Here is a 21,568-nt window from a genome sequence, read left to right as displayed (position 1 = left end):
GTGCCACAAGTACTCCTGTTCTTTTTGCGGATACAGACTAACACGGCTTCTACTCTGAAACCTCTCAATATTAAACAACAACAAAATTAAAATGGCATCATTTAAAACAGTGATATACACAGCTGTATTTTTTAAAAGGTTATTAAAAAACTCTTCCAGAGCACAGTGTTTATCATCTTTTTCTGTGCAAGTACTTTAAAAAACATGAATATGGTAATTATTGTAAATATCGTGCTTTATTTTATTTCACATTTATGCTTAGTCTAGAGCAGATTAATTTAAAAAAACAAGAAAATTAAAAAATAAGCTTACAATTTTTAATGTCAGTGAAAACACTACTGTTTCTAGAGGACTAGGATTGAAATAAACACCATGAAGAGGAGCAGCAAAATGCCTAAATACTACTTAAATCCCATTGTGAGGATTTAAGAGAGACTTGAATCATTCTTAGACATTGTGCTGTCTCTCTGGTGAATCTCACCATATGGAATATATAAAACAAGATACTGCAAAAGAACTGCTGCCGGAACTCAGTTTATATTTTCTAAAGAAGTGTGAAACAATGTCAACCACACTTTGATTGGTCTGATTCTAGACACTAGATACACTTGTTCAGTTATGCTCTCTCTGTTTGTGTTTGTTACCTGAGTTCCATCAGGACCAATTCTGTCCAGAGCTCCAACAGTGCTATACAGGAATCCAATTATTTTATTGAAATTATCATCTCCAATACTCCATGACCCATCCACTAGGAACACCAGGTCAGCCTTGGCAGCTTTGCAAACTGAGGAACAACAAATATTTTGGAAGTTACTTTTTGGTCACTGGTAACATCTTGGTTAATACTCACTAAGGCCTCAGTCCGGCAATCAGATCTGCTGGCATGGACACCCGAGTGCATGCAGAATCAACAAGGATCTGCACGGGATGAAGCATCTACACTAGCAGATGTGATTACATATCAGGGGTTAAGGTCTTAAAGGTTCTTAAATATTTCGCTAAACATTTTAATTTTAAAATAATGTAGCACACACATTTACATAACCCGAGAAGCCTGGCAGGACACACTGAGCCACTGTATTAGGTAGCAGGGTGAGAAATCCTCCATTGCCAGGCTGTGGAGCTGCTCTGTGGAAGCTCCTCCAGCTGACAGACTGGAGTAAGCTCCATAACTCCTTAGGTTCCTCCTCCAGGAGACTAGATACAGGTAGCCAGTGCAAGGGAATAAGGAGGAGCCTTACATCCCCTTACAGCCCAGTGTAGGCACACAGAATAGACAACACTCTGGCCCTGTGATCTCCCATCCCACAGCCGCCCACCCCTGCATGCTGTTCGGTAGACAGTCCCCATGGAGCTGAGCTCCATCTCACAGAGGAGTTACTCCCCACAAGGCTCCTTGGAATTTCCTCCCGAATTTGCACAGCAATTGCTTAAGGCAAGGAAGTGGGCATAAACTGAGGTTGCCCCTGAAAAAATGTTTTACCCCCTAAGGAAGAAATTCACCTAAGTGACAAAGGTCATTAGAGGAAGACACATAAATGTGACTGTTCTTGCTATTTTCAGCTGAAGTGTTCTAATCTTTGGGTATATTTGCTGCTGCACCGTTCTATGCAGTGTATAAGATCCCTTTCTTGCTGTATCTACCGATGAGTTCCTCAGCTGGTTTAAACTGGCACAGCTCCATTGACTTCAAGCTGGGGATCTGCCCTTAAGGCTCCAACGATAAAGCACTCTGAACAGAAACATTTATGAGACTCTATATGAGACTCAGGGCAGTTTATAGGAGATCGATAAGCCAAGAGAAGCCCTTATTTAAAGAGAAGAGTTGTGAGTATTGTAAATGCACATGGCCAATGCCTTTCGCATTATAATATTTTGATGGACTAGAAAAATCATGTTGTTTTATAAGTCTAACAACTGCTAGGACAGTGGTTTTCAACCTGTGTGCATGTGTATGGGACCACAAAAGGTTGTTGTTACCATAGAACAGTGGTTTTCAACTTGTGTCCATTGAACTGTGGGGGTCTGCAGACTATGTCTAAGATTTCCAAAGAGGTCCGCTCCTCCATTTGAAATTTGTTAGGAGTCTGCAAATGAAAAAAGGTTGAAAACCACCGTGCTAGGCTATACACTGGTCTACAGTAAAACGTACCTATCTGTTTCCTTCTGTTGCAACATATTTAAAATGTGTTAATTATTTACCAATTGTATGCTCTGCATAAATGCACCAAAAAAGCCCCAAAACAATAAAACACAATTTGGGGACAGTTCCTCAATGCATGTAAATCAGCCCAGATCCATTAGCTTCCATGGAGCTACATCAATTTACACCAACTGGGAATCTGGCCCTGGAAATCTATAATCGTGATCAAAACCAGAAAATGACCTACATGAATTAAGGCTATTTTAACCCATAAACACAGCACGTATTTACCTTCTTTTGCAGGAGGGATTGTAGGTGGTGGAGCTGTTGTTGAAGGAGAAGTCGGTGGTTGAGTTGGAAATGGTACTAGAAATTAAAAGAAGAGAATACCAAGAAGAAATCTTATCTGAAGACACCGTCACATGTTTTTAGTTATTTGAAGTAAGGCATTTTCTCCTTTTGTTTTGTTTGCAGATACATACCTACCTAGTTATACAGCCCAAAGGCTAGCTTTGTGTGTGTGTACATATGCTTGTGATGTCTACCTCTATTGGCTGGATCTACTACTGCAACTACCAACTATGGCCTAAATTGTGGCTTTGCCACAAGCCCCATGTAGGATACAGTGTGTTGTGCTGTCCCAGAAGTAACTCAGGAAGCAGACTGTGACACAGACACTTTCCCTTGCTCAGTGGGGACATATCTTTCACAGGCCCTAGATTTGCTGTGTCCATACTCTGCTGTGCCAGGTATAATTCTCCTTTCCCTTCCTGACCACTCCCCTACCAACCTGTCCAGGAGGGGAAGTAACAACTTCTCAAAGGCTGGTTTCCCCAGCATGCTGCTATACACAACACAGGCAGCCAGCACAGGGAAATAAGGAGGGGCCTTCCAGCTCCTTACAGCCTAGTGCAGGCATGCAGAAAAGGCAACAGTCTGGCCCTAAAGGAACTCTTCCTTCGCTCAACTGGTAGAGGTTGGAGTTTTCTCATCTGGAGACCACATTTGTAGCTCTTTGTGTAATATCGAGCCATTGTGCCTGCAGCGCATGTTTTGTTACAAGGTTACTATGCACAAGCAATCTTGAGAAATTGGCTTCCTTGTCTTCTACTTCACATAAAGATGAGTCTCTGAATGGCACTTTCCCAAAAATGAGTCTGAACAAATTATCAGCTACTCAACAGCTCTGCTGTGGTTCTGACAGTGACTGAATAAAGCTTTGTTAGCAAATTTCAATATAGGTTTTAGGCTGAGTTCACAGAGATAACATGTACATTCTTGATTTCCACATTTATGACTGAAGAAACGTTCCCAACCTTGTCAGACAACATTCTTTCCAGTATTCTTAACATGATTAACGTAGGGAACCACACGCAATGTAGTTAAAGGTTGTTCCTTGAGGGAAAAGTGTATTTGATATTCACCACAACGTACACATTGTGTTTATGGTTAGAGATGATGAGGACAGTTGCATAAAACCATCCTTCAGAAAGAATTCACAGAAAGACTAGCACATAAAGGGATTTGTGTACCCACAGTTACATCTACTGGGCCCAATCTCACTCCCACTGAAACCAATGGGAGGTTTTTCATTGTAAGCTCATCAGAGCTGGGACCTATCTTCTTATATGTTTGTGAGGCATTTAGCTCACTTTATGCTCCTTGGGAAATAATAATGGATACAATTTTCAAAAGTGCCCTGGTGACTTATGAGCCCAAGTCCCACTGACTTTCATCCACTGAGGCGCTTTTGAAAAGTTTCCCAATGACAACATCGAATATCTGAATCTTTCACTGGTTCTCTGTATTTTGTACCCTTTGGGTTTCTCTGCTATCCATGTTTTGAAATTCTCTTTAGAGAGTCATTGATTTCACAGCCAGAAGGGACCATTTGTGAACTGGGCTAAAGCATCCTCCCCCTGTTTTGTCAGAGGGCTGCGTTTGCCACCCCATTCCTATGTGTGGTTATTAGCTTCTGGGAGAAATGCATAGCTATGTTTGAGAATGCTCTGGAGGAAGCAACCCTTTGAGCACTATCAGGGGAAGAACAATTAAAAACCCACAATGAAAGAGAAAAAAAAACCTTTAGCACTCATGTGGTTACTCTACATTGGTTCTAGCCTCTTGCTCCTACTGGGGAAAACCAAGGGTTATCCTGAGGTGGCTGACCTTTAAGAGCCTTCACTTACATGTAGTTTCCATGATGCTTACTCCAGGGCCTTCTATCTCCTGAAGCTGGGCATAGACACTGATTTTATACTCAGTGCCGGGCATGAGCTCAAAGAAGCAATGTCTAGGTGTCCCTCCACCAAGGGTTACTTCTTTCTTTTTCCCATCTGGAATTATAAAAGGAACCATTAGAACAGAATTTCATCTACCATTTTACTGAATAAATGTGTCATATAATGGCCTGAAACTGGAAGGGAATGTGACAGTAAATGGAGTGGCTATAAGAACTCTCTATTTATTAACCATTTTGAGCCACATGCTGCCTTCAATCTGGATTAAATTGATCCGTGTGCAGAGAAGCCCACAAAAAGGCCTGGGCACCATTTAATGCTCACCACTCCCAATAATGCTTACATAGGATTCAAGTGGTGCCTCTGCAAATTCACCCCCTGTGCATTAAAGCTCTGATTCAAACACCATTGAAGTTAATGGGAATACTCACATTGACTCCAAGGTGCTTTGGATCAGGCCTTCCAGAGATGCCAATGAGAGCTGTGCTGTATTCTGGAACCAGATTTCATTCCCAGTCTGGGGATCTTGCTCTTTGGATTTGCAGTGCGCTCATTAATTTCAGGAAGGACCTAACCAGTAACATCTTTAACCAATTAAGGATCAATATTTATTGGGCTCTGAAGGGAATTCTGTTTAATTCTCAACTGGAGGAAAGAATAACTATACGGACAATGGAGAAAGCATGGGTACTGAAAACAGGGTGATGGATATTTTAATACTTAAAATAAAGCTTTCAGGGGAAGTAAGCCTCTGTAACAGTAAGGAGTGTTGCAGGGAAATGAGAAACTATACTACACATTCTCTACAGTATTATAGTATTATAGTATTATACTATACTAACCGTGCCAATAGGTCCCATTTGTTGCCAAGTCAAAACCATTTTATGCATACCAGGTTGAGTAGCAATACTATGAAGATAATTGACAACGGGTTGAATGAGATGCAGAACAAGCTGGACAATGAAAGTTCTTCATGACAGATGTTAATAAGGAGCTATTTGAACGGCTCTTTTGTTCATTCTCAAATTAAGGCTCTCAGGCTAGGTTAAAGAGATGTCTGGCAGTCCTACATAATAATGAATAGGCACTGAGGAAGCAGAATTTAGGCTAACTCCCAGGCAAGAAGGAAATTTGCACTCCCTCATGCCAGCTAAGATCCTTGCTTTAAAACAGCTTGTCTGTATTTCAGGCCTTCAGATAAACCTTATCTGAATCCATCAATTGTACAATAAAAGGGTCATTATTTTACAATCAAATTAGCATCCACTGTTCACGTTGTCTTTGGCTGACTTGGTTAGGTTTTGCTAACTCCACTTCTCAAGTTATTCAAGCTTTTCAAGGGTATCATTCTATGCAAGTTAATTGTTTTTCACCATAACAAGACAGTGAATGTCTACCGGGGATGAGAAAATTAGCTTGCATACAGTTAATTCCCCCCGAACCTCATCTGGATAAGGTAAAGCGCACTGAGCATTCACCATAGCTCCCTTTCCTCAACAGGCATGGACGTCTCCATTTATCAGATGTAAGTGGATGGGAGCTCCACTCTCCCTTCTGGATCTTTATGAAATAACCAACTGTACTGATTCCCATACTCCATTCTTTTGGGAGCCACCCTATACGCCCATTCCCACACAATCCAATGGGCTGGAAGCAGCAGATAAGGAACCTAGAGGAGTGTTTCTAGATTCAGGGGTAGGCAACCTATGGGCACGTGTGCCGAAGGCGGCACGCGAGCTGATTTTCAGTGGCACACTGCCCAGGTCCTGACCATCAGTCCGGGGAACTCTGCATTTTAATTTAATTTTAAATGAAGCTTTTTAAGCATTTTAAAACCTTATTTACTTTACATACAACAATTGTTTAGTTATATATTATAGACTTATAGAAAGAAACCTTTTAAAAAAGTTAAAATGTATTACTGGCACGCAAAACCTTAAATTAGAGTGAATAAATGAAGACTCGGCACACCACTTCTGAAAGGTTGCCGACCCCTGTTCTAGATCTTTTTGCTACAGGATGGGAGGCTGAACAAACCCAAGCAGGTGACTTAGCGGGAAGCTGGAGAACAGTAGGTTTGATGAGATGAGATGCAGAAGGATGGCAGCTGGACCCTGAAGATGCTGTGGGAGGGGGGTAAAGAAGCAGAAGCAGGAGCGCCGCCAGCTTTTTTGCCGCCCTAGGCGGCAGAAGGTCCTGCCCCTGAAATGCCGCCCCCGACAGAGGCGGCGGAAGGTCCCGCCCCCGAAATACTGCCGATGACTGGGGTGGCCGAAGATCCGGCCACCGTGGTCGCCGCCCCCCAAATGTTAGTACCCTAGGCGACCGCGGTACTGAGCAGAAGGCTGTTGGATCTCCTGCTGGATACAAGGCAGTATCAGGTAAGGGGGTGAGCTGGAGGCTGTGTAGTTACACAGAAGATCACAGGGTTGTGTGGAAAAGGGCTGTGCAGCTTTGAGGGGGCAGGGCTTTAAAAGGCTCAGATAATGGATAACTATCCAAGCTTTTACCTTAAGGGAACTCTAACTCCAAATCTTTTGTGGTTCGTTGGTTTCCAGGTTCTGTGTAGTTCTGCTCTCCTCCACTTATTTTAAACACTGCCATTCAATTACTTTTACAATTTTACTAACTGTAGGAGTGGAAATTTTGTTTGCAAACTTCATTTAGATCCAGTCCTGTGGTTCTCTACCAGCAGAACTCCTACAAACTATGAAGCAGAGTGGCTATGTAACGATGTACTAACTTACCGACAAGCGATTCTGTCACTATCCTGTATGCAGTAGCATGATTGTGAAGCTGCCACTGGGCACAAACACTAGTCATGCGCACTTGATATGTATCCAGATTTGTCACGCCCAAGTACACTGCAATTGAATATAAAAACAAATAGTCGCTGCTACAATAAAAATGCCAGAAAACAAGAAAATGCTGCAATATAATTATCCAAAAATCAGAAGAAAAAGTGAAAAAAGTGAGCGATCACTTTTATTAATGAATTTTAAAGAAATAATTGTAATGCAAAACCCTGCATAAAAAATAATCCCCAAAACAATATCTAATAAAGGACAGGAAGCAGAAAGACAGCATCTACATCCTGAGTCCACAGATCTGGAGTTTGAGAAGGGCCAATAAACAGTGTTAATAATTCACTTAAAAGGAAACATGTTATTGATGTAACAACACCGTTGTCAAAGCTGCATTTAAGGTTAAGGTTTCCATGATGTAAAGCCTAACTCAGATGATTTCAAAGGATTGCCTGATCAGAAAAAAGAAAACAGACTTTCATTAAGCAAATTTATAGTTACTAGAGTTGAATGATAATAAATAATATCTGGTTTATGACCTGTCTTGTGTGAATTCCAGCAGGAAACATTTTAAAGCTCTATACTGTCTGATGAAAAAAGGCTTTTCCTTTCAGCAAACAAAACTAGCTCAAAATACATAGAAGAGGAAAAGAATTCCGTGTGAGAATTCATTCAGGGAGTTGTGTGAAGCTAAAGTTACAATGGAAAAATGGTCCATAGAGATCTGAACAGCATGAAATCATTCTTACATGTTTTGGCTGTGCCTGCTAGGGCATCACTGAAGCCTGTTGAGTATGAAGCAAATACTTTAACACTATACTCAGTTCCACTGAACAGATTTAGAATGAGAATGGTGTTAATATCATCTCCCACGAAGGTCTCTAGTGCTGGTCCAGGGACTGAAAAAGAATAGAATACTTCATAATTAAAGGAATTATCAGGCAGTAAAAAAACAAATCATAATCTGCGGTCAAAAATAGGCTTATTCCTAAACATACTGCTTTATTATTATTTGCTTAGCCCCAGTGGTGCACTCAGTGCAGTACACAGAATTGAAGACACTCCATAACCAGAGCAGCTTCCAGTCGAAGACAGACATGTGGAAGCCAGCACACACTGAGGAATCCAGCAGTGACATTCATTTAGGTCTCGACATTCGCACTTGCTAAGCCCCTTTTGTGCTGCTCCAGTGGAACAAAGGGGACTCAGCACTGCCCTAAATAGGCAGCTGAAGATTCCCTTGGCTTGGAGGCATAACAGGATCTGGGGATCCCCACCCACAAAACAAGTCCCTATAGGGCTATTGCAAACCTGCATCATTTAAAGGAGCTCTGAGGCTGGGAACAGGAACAGTGTAGAACTGGCACCAGGACAAAGAGCTGCAAACACTGCCATGTCTATCTTAACTGAACTCACTGCTTACAGCTTAGGATATAGCTTAGAATTCAGCCCTTGGAGTGTTTTTCTTTTTAATTTTTATTTCCTCCCCATTATAACAGTAAACTCAGTTCTTATGGTCATCATGAAAGAAATGTTTTTCAGAGGGATTTGAATGAGGGGGTGTGGCTTGGCTAACTGTGAATGAAGTCTACAGTTAGATATCCTACATATCTACAGTTCGGTATCCAAAAATTAATGCATCTAAAATTACAGGGCACTTTGAAAAATTGAGTCTAAATCTCTGTGAACTACTTTGAAAATGTATCTCTATAGGCTCTCAGCACTTTAGTTGCCGTCAGTTATAGTTTTTTGTTTTATGTGGGACTTTTTGCAGTAGATGTGAAAACTGAAAAAGCAAAAATAGAAGCCAAAGCAACCAATTTTGAAAACTCACTATTGATAGGTTTGTAGACAATCCTGTAACCCATTGTTGGTGACGGAGGGGCATCCCAGCTAATACGTAATCGGTTGTACCACTCATCTGAGACCCTTAAATTTCTGGGGGCAGAAAGAGGCACTAAAAGCAAAACAAATCGTGAGCTTCCATATCTGCATCTCTTACAAGCATTTGTATAAAAGATAGACATGCATATAAATAATAACCCAGATTACACATAACTCTAGCTAAGGAGACCAGTTCTGCCCCCAGGTACACAGGCACAACTTCCAAAAGCCCAGAGGAGCCACAACCATGTGTCTGAGAGAGGATCTGGACCTGCTGAGTCAAATTCATCCCCGGCATTATGCCAGTGAATTAAAAAATGGAGTTTCTAAAAGAGTTATAGCAAGGATTCATTTGGACTGTTGTGTCTATCGCATAAGTATTGTAATTTCAAATTAATACACAGCCTTAATGTAAAAGAAAAGGAGTAAAAGGGAATTCAGTGATAATTATCTTTCATGTATATATTTCCTTTCAACTCAAAGTATCCCAAGGTGCTTTATAAATTTGGGCCCTGATTCTGCAAATGCTTTGCACTTGTTAAACTGAAGTCAATGGGACTATTCATATACTTAAAGTTAAGTATGTTTGTAAGTGCTTGCAGGATTGGGGACCGAAAGTGATACACAAATTATGCACAGAGATAATTTCATCTACCATTGAAATACAGCCACTTATCAGGTGGAACATGCCAGCTGTTTAGCAGAGCACAGTAGGTCTATCTTTTTTCCATTTTATCCACAGGTGGAATTTGGTTAGAGAGAATGTAGTGACCTGTGTTGGTATGTTGGCTAGAACTAATATAACAATTCTGCTGAAAAGTTCAACAGGGTCTTTCACAACTGCAAATGGTCAGGAACTTTTTAAAAAATATTTCATCCAAAAGAAATCTCTCCAACAGCATAATGGCTGGGGCATCATCATCATCACTTTCTACAGAACATGGACTCCGTGGTGGACTCCCAAACCATAAGAACATAAAAATGGCCATACTGGGTCAGACCAAAGGTCCATCTAGCCCAATATCCTGTCTTCCGCCAGTGGCCAATGCCAGGTGCCCCAGAGGGAATGAACAGAACAGGTAACCATCAAGTGATCCATGCCCTGTCACCCATTCCCAGCTTCTGGCAAACTGAGGTTCGGGATACCATCCCTGTGCATCCTGGCTAATAGCCATTGATGGACCTATCTTCCATGAATTTATCTAGAATTTAATCAAGAACTGTCCGGCCTTGCTCCCTTTCTGCTATCTGACAGTGTCACAGCACAAGACATAATCAAACTTGATTAAAAACAGTCAGATGTTTATCAGTCAATGCAGTGGGACTTGTATAAAAGTTCTGATTCATATATTTCTCCATTTTTAAATTGAACCCATGTTTTAACTTGAAATCAAACGTTTGCATAGTATGAGAAAATAACAAAACAAAACATCTCTTACTCATACCTTTCTGACTGCCTCGAAACAGAAGGTTTGTACTTACAGGTTTTTCCAGGAGCTGAGACACGGACTCCTTCCCCATCAGAATAGATGGGAGTGACAGTAACTTTGTATACGGTATCTGAGAGCAGCGGCTGAAGAAGAAGATTGTTTTGTCTTCCAGGTACCATCACCTGGATGGTCGGAACATCAGAAACAGACAAGGTTGATTATTAGCTTCTTAAATCCTTTTATAAACACATATGATCTCTGCCATCATATACCTCTCCCACTTCTGTACAGCAATTTATTCCTAATGAGCTGGTTTACATTTTAAATATGTTTGTGATGCTCTATTTTGACAACAGTTGTCCTCCCTAAATAATCAGCCGACTTGTTCACTATACATATCTAAGATAGTAATGTACTAAGAGAACCAGCCTATGATAGACAGCTGTATCTGCATGTATGGACTATCACTCTGTACTAAATCTCTGAGCCAATACAACTTTCAAATATTCCTTAGATCAGTTATATTAACTGCATGATTACTATCCAAAGAGTGGTTTCATTATAGAGGGTGGGGGCATCTGTATATTTTGCTTACTCTTGGTGTGAAAGGGATTGCCCAACACTGTACCTGTTAATTAAGGCCCATCTAGGTGTAATTTAGGGATTATTCCTTATTCCATGAAGCACTTAAGTACGTGTTTTAGTTTAACTTCAGTAGGACTAAAACACTTGCTTAGGTGCTTTGCTGAATCGGGACAAAAATGCCGGGTCCCACAGCTTTACCATTTACATTTATGGGCATGTGATCCAGCTCAAAATTCATAAGTATTTTTAATAGCTAGAGTTTTAATATCTTTACTAAAATTTTATTTTATTTTTTTAAGTAATAACTGATTTTTGACTATTAAAAACATAGACACATCTATATTGTCTAATTGGTTTGGTTTAAGCTTTCACTGACCTGAAAAAAGTTAATCTGGGATTAGAATTTAAGAAACCTCTGGCTATATCAGATGAAATAGAAGAATATTGCCCATTATGCTGTATATTTTTGCTATTGCCTTGTACTGTAGTATCATATATGCTATGCATATTGTGACAGACCCAGACCAGTGGGGTACAGGAGTCTGGTAGAGGGCAAATATACTGGTCACTGGATGAGTAGTTTTCTGTTCCCTGAGTGACCAGAGCAGGGGCTGTATTAGAGTAATCAGGAACCTGCTAGAACCAGTTAAGGCAGGCAGGCTAATTAGGACACCTGGAGCCAATTAAGAAGAAGTTTCTAGAATCAATTAAGGCAGGATAATCAGGGCACCTGGGTTTTAAAAAGGAACTCACTTCAGTTTGTGGTGTGAGTGTAAGGAGCTGGGAGCAAGAGGTGCAAGGAGCTGAGAGGGTGTGCTGCTGGAGGACTGAGGAGCACAAGTGTTATCAGACACCAGGAGGAAGGTCCTGTGGTGAGAATAATGAAGATGTTTGGAGGAGGCTATGGAGAAGTAGCCCAGGGAGTTGTAGCTGTCATGCAGCTGTTACAGGAGGCACTATAGACAGCTGCAGTCCACAGGGCCCTGGGCTGGAACCTGGAGTAGAGGGCAGGCCTGGGTTCCTCCCAATTGACCTGGACTGTGGGTTCTTCCAGAGGGGAAGGTCTCTGGGCTGTTCCCCAACCCACATGGTGAATCTCTGAGGCAGGAAAATCTGCCAATAAGCTCTGGACCCACCAAGATAGAGGAGAAACTTTGTCACAATATCTATAAAGCTTTTTGTACTGCCCCAAAAAGAAACCACTGTATTAAAAAGGTTCAGTTTAAGATTACTGTTTTGACATCAAAGAGTTAAAATGTAATTTTCTGACAAAGCCTCAAAAGATGGATGAAACTGAAAAGAAACAATAACATGATTCATATCTCAGTAGAAAATATATTCAAGTAATTCCTTTCTTTGCTGTTCTTATCAATATAGTCGTCAAAGAAAAACAAAACAGAAAAAATGAAAGAATAACCACTATGTTCAATAACATTTCCTGTTAACATAAATAGGAGTGAGCTGCATGAATGAGAACTCCATCAGATTACAGAATGTGAGTGAAGGAAGCTTGTACATGAAAGAACACTTTTACAGTCTAAAGTAATGATTTGGAGACATACGCCTGAATGATACATTTTGCTCTATTTTATGTATACGGTTAAGCCCAAATTTTAATACTTGACTTCAATAGGAAACTCAGGTATACATTATTAACAAACCCAAGTGTTCAAAAATCATTAGTTGGGCCCCCAAATATTAAGAAACTGGCTCAAAAATAATGAGATTTTAAAAATAATAAATTTGGGGTTCTTTTTGTATTCTGGTCTTTAAATCTCTAGTGTTCTCTCTTTCAAACTCCCCCACCCCCAACCATGAGAGTTAGAAACTTACATTTTATTAAAAAATTAAAGATAAAAATCTCTTGTATTCCTATAACTCCAAGAGATGAGGCTTTAAGAAAAATACCAAATATTGCACGACTGAGAGTTGACAACAGTAGGTGTAAAGCACAGCTTAGAATTAGGACATTCTTACTGAGATGTCTGATGGAGATTCACATGTATCTGTCTTAAGCACCCAAATTTGAAAGTGTTATTCTTACTGTGATCCCAATCCATGAGTAGTGTGACAGACTTGGAGCTCCTCTGCAATAGTTTAGGGATACTGTACATCAACCTGCTTATTGGGATGTTTACTATATGGATATATTGGTTTAGTTTAATAGGGGACTGTTGGTGGAAAACAAAGCCAGAAAAGAAAGAATGGCTCAAGTGTAGCCACTTTTCCACAAACGTTTGAGGGTTGGTAAGGGACAATGCCAGGGCAGACAAAGGCCCAGGTACACAGGAGATCAAAAGAACTCTAGCCAGTTTAAAAAAGGGAGTCTCTACCTCAGAGAGAGGTAGTTGTTCAGAGGAACCAGACGGAGACACAGACACTGACTGGGAGTACCTGAAGAAGTTAAGCCTGTAGGTTACCATGAGGGGATGGGAAGACCTTATATATGATACAGTCTAAATGCATGTCTGTTGTTTAAAAATCCTTTTTTCCAATAAGATTTGCCCCTCCTGCAAACTAACAATACTTTGCATTTCAGAAGGCTGTTTTGGCACTATACTGGTCACAGGTGTCAGAAACTCAGCTGCCTATGGGCTTGGTTCCCTACCAACACAATAAGCTCAGCTGGGGCCAATAAACCCTCACTAAGTGACTGTGCTCCCAGATCGCTCAGGAGCGCCAACAGATCACCATTTACGTCCTGTAGCAACAACAGCACTGTCAGTGGCACTGGAACACTTTTAATAGTGGGGGTGCTGAAAGCCGGGAGCAGGGCTGTGTCTCCGGGATGGGGGGGACCCAGAGGCCGAGGCTGGGGTCGGGAGCCCGCATATAGTGGAGCCCCGGGAGCAGGGCCAGCAGCTGGAGCTCCACGTAAAACCTGGGGATGCTGCAGCACCCCCGCACACCCGTACAGATGCAGTACACTCACAGCTGCACCAGACCTGCTTCCTGCCCAGTCCTTGCTCCAGTCCTTGCCTGCTCTGCTCCAGTCCTAGTCCCTGCCTATCTTTGAACTCCTGATTCCTTACTTCTGGCTCTGACCACGGGCTTTTTTTCTTGACCATGACCTTGGCTTTGCCCTTTGATTCACTTCTGGCTCTGACCATTGGCTTTCCTCCTGACCACGTTCCCAATTCTCCCCTTTGATTCTCCTCTGACCACTAGGCCAAACTGTAGTTGTAGGATTTTGTTTGTATTTTGTATAATTTAGCATGAAGGATAAAGAATAATAATGTAGCATGTATTAAATGAGTTAGTATATGATTTGATCATATTCTGCCAGTCACCCTTTCTGAAAGCAGAAAGGAATGGCCTAATGGGCCATTGTAAAGATGCATCAGCCAGAATCTGTCTGGAGCTGATTTCAAGGCAGTGACAGACCTTTAGAGTCACCATTTTGTTGTAGGTTTAGCATTTTGAAATAAATAAAAGAATGCAATGATTCTTTTCTCCTGCATTGCAATTTGATGTTCCTGTTCAAATTCTTTGTGTAAATCAATCCTGTTTTGTGTGTGAATGAGGAATGTGTGTGTTAGAAGATAAGTGTGCAGGCCATTACCGGACCAAATGTTCTAGGGAGGAACCGAGGACAGACGTAAGGGCACCAGGAGATTGCAACATGCCCCTATTGAGATGTCAGAGAGGGCAGACTGACGACTCTAAAAGATGTGGCAGGCACCCATCAATGGGGACAAGATAGCTGTGATCAAAACCAGCCTGGGGTAATTCCCTGAGAGACTGATGAAAGAACAAGATAAAGGATGAGAAGAACAATTTAAGAAAACAAGCACTCGTCAAAAGACAATTGATTACAGCATGACGGTGCAAAACTCATTGGTCCCAAGGAAGGAAAATCACTGTATAAACAGGGTGCTTTGCCATGAAACTTTGGGTTCATCCTGCCAAGACTTCCCCGGAGCATCGTGTCGTGACCGACAGAACCCGACTCCTACCTACCCTTGATCAACCTAGGTGGCCATTAGATTGATCCAGACTCTGGACTGGTAACTATAACATCAACTGGCGGGACTGTGTGTGTGTGATTGAATGGATATGCTAATTGTTGTATCTTCAATAAACACGGTGTATTGCCTTTTCCCCTGAAAAAGATCCTGTGTGCTTCTTATAAGCATAACAAAACTCCTGCTCCAACCAAAAGGTTGCCCTGCCTACAAATTAGTGTGTGAAAACAGGATCCCAAAGGGAAGAACCACAGGTACCTGAACTCAATCAGGACTGCTAGGTAAACACAGTACAGAAGGCACTATAGCCTGGGTCCTAGCCTAGGAGTGGGGGAATTGCAAAATTCCACTCCAGAAGAGGTGAAGGCACAAGGCGTGAACCTTGAGGGGCCGCACTAAGAGACAAGAAAGGGGACAGAGGTGCAGCTAGCCCTGCAGTCATGAAAAGTACTTTCTTAAATACTTGTGTTACAAAGGTTGAGGCCTGTCATAGCACAAGCAAGAACAGCAGCAGTTAAGCATCAATTAACCTAGAAGTTTAACCCACAGTCCAGCATCTTTAGCCAGTTGGGCCCTAATCCCATTTTTGACAATGCACAGGTAGATTGCTTCACCTACATGGAGCAGCTTGAACAAGGTCTTGCACTGCATCGATTGCAGGATTAGAGATTTAGAGAGCAATTCCATACACAGATCGTCCACTGACTTCGATGTAGGATAGGTGCAGGATTGGGCCCTTTGTTAATACTAATAGGATCTCTGAACGTTTGTTTAAGTAATACAGAAAAAATCGTGCGGACCATTCTTACCACTTCCTCAGCACGATCACCTTTACTAGTGAGGTAGGTCACTCTGAACTGGTGAACGTTGTAGTCTGAAATGTCCCACGTCACCCTCAAGCTTGATGTGGTTTCATCATCTATAACAAGGTTTCTGATTCCTGTTCGAAAAACTAAAAACAAAAGTAACTCAAAAGAATGTCATAGATCCTATTTAAAAGATGTCTTTTGAAATGTGTCACTCAACAATATTTTGTAATGATTATCAACAAGCAACAATAGCCACACCCCATTTTTATGGAAGTAATTATTGGGGCTTGCAGTGGATTTAAATAGGAACAGAAATGAACCCAAAAATGCTACCAGGAATGAATGGATACTGATCTTAAGGAGCACTAAATATATAAATGTCCCCCATTGTTTTATTTATTTGACACCTATCCTTGGCTCTCTACGGGTTTTAGAATAATTAACCCTGTACAAAAGCTCAGTTTGCTATAGAAATCACTAGGATAGACAGGCAGCCTATACTTAGAAGCAAATTGTCTCATTCAAGAAAACAAAATGAGATTTTTTTTTTTAATTTTTTTTTTTGTATGGGGCCTAAAACACGTTAAAGTACATTTTATTGAAATTCATTTCTTTTACCTGCAGTTGTGGGTCTGGAGGTTGCAGTAGTACTAGTAGCAAGGGTGGTAGATACTGTAGTGGTCCTTGCAACTGAAAAAAAATACTCTATTCATTAACATTTCAGAAAGATCTGGAAGCCATTTGTTAGGCTCTTTTAATGCCAGTTATGGAAATATTTTCTGCTATTTATAACTATGACCCTGAGCCAACTTACCTACCCTCATGTACCCCTTAATTTTAAGTAAATGAGTCTATTGAGGACCTTTCAAGAGCACTACATTCAATGTATAAGATGATATTCTGAAGAGAATGAAACAGTGGAAGATATTATGTACATCCTAGTCAAATTAGAAGCAAAAAAGAGTCATATGTGTAGCGGTAGAAAGAGGGGGGATGGGAGTGGGAAAAAGTGGGGCAGGATGAGATGAGGCAGGGCGGGGGTGGGACTTCGGAGAAGGGGGTGGGGGCAGGGCCTGGGAGGAGCAGGGGCAAGAAGAGGTGGGACGGGGGTTGGGTCTTGGGCGAAGGGGGCAGGACTTGGGGCAGAGCACAGGGTTGAACATCCCCTGGGCCCGGAAGAAGCCGGCGCCTATGCCCATGACTTCTCTTTGAACAACAGAAAGACATCCAGAAAGACAATGATTTAAAGACTTCTCCCCTTGCTAAAGTGTTCCAATGGTTAATTACCCTCACTGTTAAAAATCTGCACCTTACTTCTAATCTGAATTTGTCTAGTTTCAGCTTCCAACCACCACTAGAATCACCCTTCAAGTGTTAGGAGGGTAGGGCAGGTTTCATGCCCATTCTTATATTTAATTTGTCTGCTGAGACAATCAACAAGGTTGCCAGCAAGGCCAACAAATTACATTGTTGTTGCTATACACTGTCATAGCCATGTCAGTCCCAGGACATTAGAGAGACAGACAAGCTTTCAAGCCACACAAAGCTAAACATAATAGCAGCAGTACTGATGCACGGACTACTTGCATGGGTATAGATTTCTTGCCTAAGTAAGGGTTGCAGGATCAAGCCAAAGTTTACTAAATAAGTCTGTATTCCTTGATTTGAATCAAATTTTCCTGTTTACAACTGAGAATACAGTTTCAATTTAACCAAGTCACTGCCCAAAAAAGAAAAGAAAATGTGTGTAAACTTCTAAAGAATGTTGTCTGATGATTTTTTTGTATTTTCTTACTTAACAAAAGGGATACGCACCAATTCACAGCTTACTCTATGTAATGCAACACTGTCCGAAGCTAGTTTTCAGAAATAGTTCATAGGGATATCACCATTATACAGTTGGTCAAAAAATTAATAATCTTGCCTGCTAATAAATCTGTTTGATAGTCAAGAAAAGAAATTGTTGTGCAAGCTCCTTTACTCTTCTTTCCTAAGGGCTTTATTGAGCACAAAAGAACAACATCCTCCCATTAAAACCACAGAAGACTGATTTGTTAGAAACAAAGCACAGCGGTCCATGAATATTTATTTTTCATGTTGAGAGATGCCTGCTGCAAAGAAAAGGGACTTTGTTAAGATAAGCATCATAATTTAGAGATTCTGCCTGATTCTGCAGGGCTAAAAATAGCTTGTAGATTGCCCCAGAAGTAGAGTTTTAAACTTTCAGAATAAACTTTTAGAGATGGGTAAGAAAGGGAAGCACTGATTAGACACAAAGGTGGTTGGGTAAAAGAAAGACAGACTGAAAGAAAGAAATATGGAAAAGATGGACGGAGACAGACAGGTAAGAAAAGAAAGAAATGGATGGACAGACAGATCGAGGCTGTTAGGGCAACGTTCACATTTCAGATTGGGAGTGTAGTAGAGATTTTTTCAGATACAGAAAACTACACCTAAATACGGATTTAGTGTAGGTGCTGGTTTGAGTCAGTAATTCATCTCAGTTCAGCAACGCACTTTAAGCAAAGCAAGTCCTCCTTTGGTGCATAGCAATGGATTTAATCATGTGCTTAAATGCCTACATGAAGTAGAGACTTTAAACACCCAAGCTGGAAATGGCCACAATGCCCACTATAAGCCATCTAGGTTTTCTTCTGACTTCAGTGACAGTTGCACAGGCAACTGATCCAGGGCCAGATCCTCAGCTGGTGTAAATCAGTGCAACTCCACTGATTTCAATTAAATTACAAATGTGTGGCTGAGAAAGATATGCAGTAAATGTCAAATATTTCTAATTATGTTTTTGAAAAGTATTTACATTAAAATATTTTCATTCCAGAACTAAATCGAATATAGCTTTTAATTAAATATCCCGCCCCCAGAATAAATATTGACACCTAGGACCAAAGAATGTTAAATAATCTCTGAGCCAAAGATGTGTAACCAGAGACAGTCTAATGCTACTTAAGCTGGAAGGGCAGCCAAACCTTCTTTCCAGGCTGGATGCCTTCTTCCACACAATATTAAATACAAGCACAAAATATGTCTCCAAAGCCTTGATGATGCATCGTATTTTTCAGTATTAGAAGCAAGGGACAGGCTATATTTTAAACATAAGCTTCGTACATTATACTTTAAAGTATATAAAGCTCTTTAAAACAATACAACCATTAGTTTTTGTCTTACGTGTAGTTCCAAGAACGGCAACAACATCACTTTCACTTTCATCACTGTAAACTGCCAGCAAAGAAACTTCATACTCCGTATCGGGTAACAAACCCTCAACAACATGCGTGTCCTTGTCTCCATCTAAGACAACCTAAAAAATAGAGCAATATCTAGAGAAACCATTTCCCATTTTTTACTGTTATATTTGATTAATTTCATAAAAACTTTATTGAATTATAGGAAAGATAGAATTTCAGCACCTAAAATATACAGCCAGATATTCCAAACTACTCACTAATAATTTGTTCAGTTCATAGATCGAGATTAGAGGTATTCTATTGCCAGTTTTATTGTTCTGCCATGTAACCTTATACTATGATCCACACAAATAACGTTAGCTTACAGTGAAGGCTGATCAAGTTTGTTTAATTTGAAAGCAATCACTAAAACTCAAGGAACTGACCCCCAGAGGCCTAACTCAAACATCATGATACCAAAACACATTAGTCAACTCAGCAGCCTTGGACCCTTTCGACTCCAAAGTACAAGTTCTCACAAAACACACATCCATTTCCTCAATGTTTCACTTAATCACAGAACTTTAGCTCTAACCTCTGCAAAATTAAGGTAATTTACCAATACACATACTTGTAGATGAAAAACCAAGAATGTGTTATTACAATCTAAGAAATTACAAGGTCAGAGTTCAGATTCTGTATTTGAGGGTGAATTTGAGGAAGTGAGTGTTTTGTAGGAGGGAAATGAAAGGTAGTTTTTGTTGCTGCGCTGAAGACTATGGGTGTGTTTGGATATGACGATGTGTGGTTGGGAAAGCATGGACTGTCTTAAGTGGGGATCTCCTTTATTTTTAGTGATTGCATTGGCAAGGAATGAATTTGAGCAACATTAACTATATGATAAAGTTTTTGTGTGGGGATTTCCCTGTTTCTTCATGTTTAAAAATGGAATTGGGCAGTTCAATGGCTAACAGTGGATACAGGGGGACTGAGAGCTGGAGAGGGGTGTACAAGACTGACCCCAGGATGAGGGGAAGTGAAGAATGGTTCTGGTGAACTGGGATGGCAAGTGGGTTTGGGATAGTGCGTTTAGGCCAGACTGCAAATATTGATATGACTCCCTGAGGCAACACTGGCAGACTTTTAGGGATGGACACTCATCTTATCATCTGAAGGGAAACAAAACCACCCCAGTAATGAGAACCAAGTGAAGTGGGAAGCAATTTGTTCAGCATACAGTGTATTGGAAGCACTCAATCAGTATAAATAGCACAATATCTTTATTCTGTGCATAAAAACATGCTGCAGTGTGAACGTTTCGTAATAAACAAAGAGGCGCAAATCCAGGAAACATTTGCTGTGGTGGCTAATGGCCCACAAAAGCATCACAGCCTCCTGGGCTCTGCAGAAATAGAGACTGTTCCCAAGTCAGCGGGGAATGGGTCTGGTCTTCTGAGGTACAGAACATTGAACTGGCACCCTGCTCAAACAGATACTTTTAGGCAAAATTCAGACGTAAGTCTGAGTGAGTCTACATGGATCTAAGCTCTTATAACTAACACCTTCTTCCAGCTCCCCCCACCCACCCATAATGCATGTCAAACCATCTTAGACACCCAAGACTCACTTGGACTTGCTAACTTACATCTGACTCACATCACTTACCAATGTGTAATTTACACCACACACACACACACACACACTTACTCTGGATCATTGAGCCTAAAAGAACCTCAGGCAGTCTATGCTGGTGCAGCTAACAAGCCAAAAGACCAGAAGAGAGGAGTGTAACAAGCAAATCAACTAACTTGAGGGTATAATAATGTGCACCCCCTATTCTAACACCCACAGGGAGCTATCTTTGATCATGCACATTTTAAAATCTTATTCCAGCACTTTGGGTAAGTTACACCAGCCTAGACTCTGTTACACATTGGCAGAGTTGGTGTAAATAGGCCTCACTTACAAAACCTTTCACATCACTCTCAGAATTTGGCTCCATAGCTCTACCCAGTTAAATGGCAACAGCTCTTGGGAGCGAAGGTGGGTGTGCTGTATTACTGCATGCCTGATACGGCAGCTGGGAAAGAAGTTTAAAGAGGCAGCAGCCTGGAGGTATTGTGCTATCCTTGGCCTGACCTCATTACAAAGATCAACTGAGGAGAACAAGGAAGGAGCCTGGGTATTTTTTATATTTTAAAATGTAAAAATATTGTCGCCCTGCAGCATTTTCCAATGAATGAACCATTCATCCTGATGAGAGAAGAACCCCAGATCTGCAGATATTTCATGATAATTTTATAAATATATACCAATACAAAGTGATTTAAAAAACAATACGAGGATACAATAATAAGGACCAATCCAAAATACACAGCAGTCAAAGAGACTCATTGGCAACCACATTTTCAGGATAGGTACTTGAAATAAACGTAGTAAAAAGTGAGTCCAGGAAAAGGGGACCCCTAACCCATCTCACAAGCAGGGGAACTCCAGTACATAACAGGCCTATCAACTAGCTCA

At 40.9% G+C, this 21,568-nt stretch overlaps 1 protein-coding gene across 5 annotated transcripts in view; it reads right to left on the bottom strand.

Annotated features, from left to right (window-relative positions):
* COL14A1 (collagen type XIV alpha 1 chain) overlaps positions 1 to 21,568 on the bottom strand; it is a 171,095-nt gene that overhangs the window by 78,105 nt on the left and 71,422 nt on the right. For all 5 annotated transcript variants that reach the window (XM_034763530.1, XM_034763534.1, XM_034763533.1 and 2 more), the window contains 10 exons: positions 19,047 to 19,179; positions 16,479 to 16,550; positions 15,861 to 16,003; positions 10,554 to 10,683; positions 9,022 to 9,144; positions 7,937 to 8,086; positions 7,131 to 7,247; positions 4,333 to 4,479; positions 2,435 to 2,509; positions 645 to 784 (listed from right to left, as the gene is read on the bottom strand). In XM_034763530.1, the coding sequence (XP_034619421.1) occupies positions 645 to 784; positions 2,435 to 2,509; positions 4,333 to 4,479; positions 7,131 to 7,247; positions 7,937 to 8,086; positions 9,022 to 9,144; positions 10,554 to 10,683; positions 15,861 to 16,003; positions 16,479 to 16,550; positions 19,047 to 19,179 (1,230 nt within the window). The remainder of the gene's footprint in view (positions 1 to 644; positions 785 to 2,434; positions 2,510 to 4,332; positions 4,480 to 7,130; positions 7,248 to 7,936; positions 8,087 to 9,021; positions 9,145 to 10,553; positions 10,684 to 15,860; positions 16,004 to 16,478; positions 16,551 to 19,046; positions 19,180 to 21,568) is intronic.

This window comes from Trachemys scripta, chromosome 2 (genome assembly GCF_013100865.1).
Source record: "Trachemys scripta elegans isolate TJP31775 chromosome 2, CAS_Tse_1.0, whole genome shotgun sequence".
NCBI lineage: Eukaryota > Metazoa > Chordata > Testudines > Emydidae > Trachemys > Trachemys scripta.
Note: the sequence above shows the minus strand (reverse complement) of the source record. Positions and strands in the feature narration are given on the sequence as shown.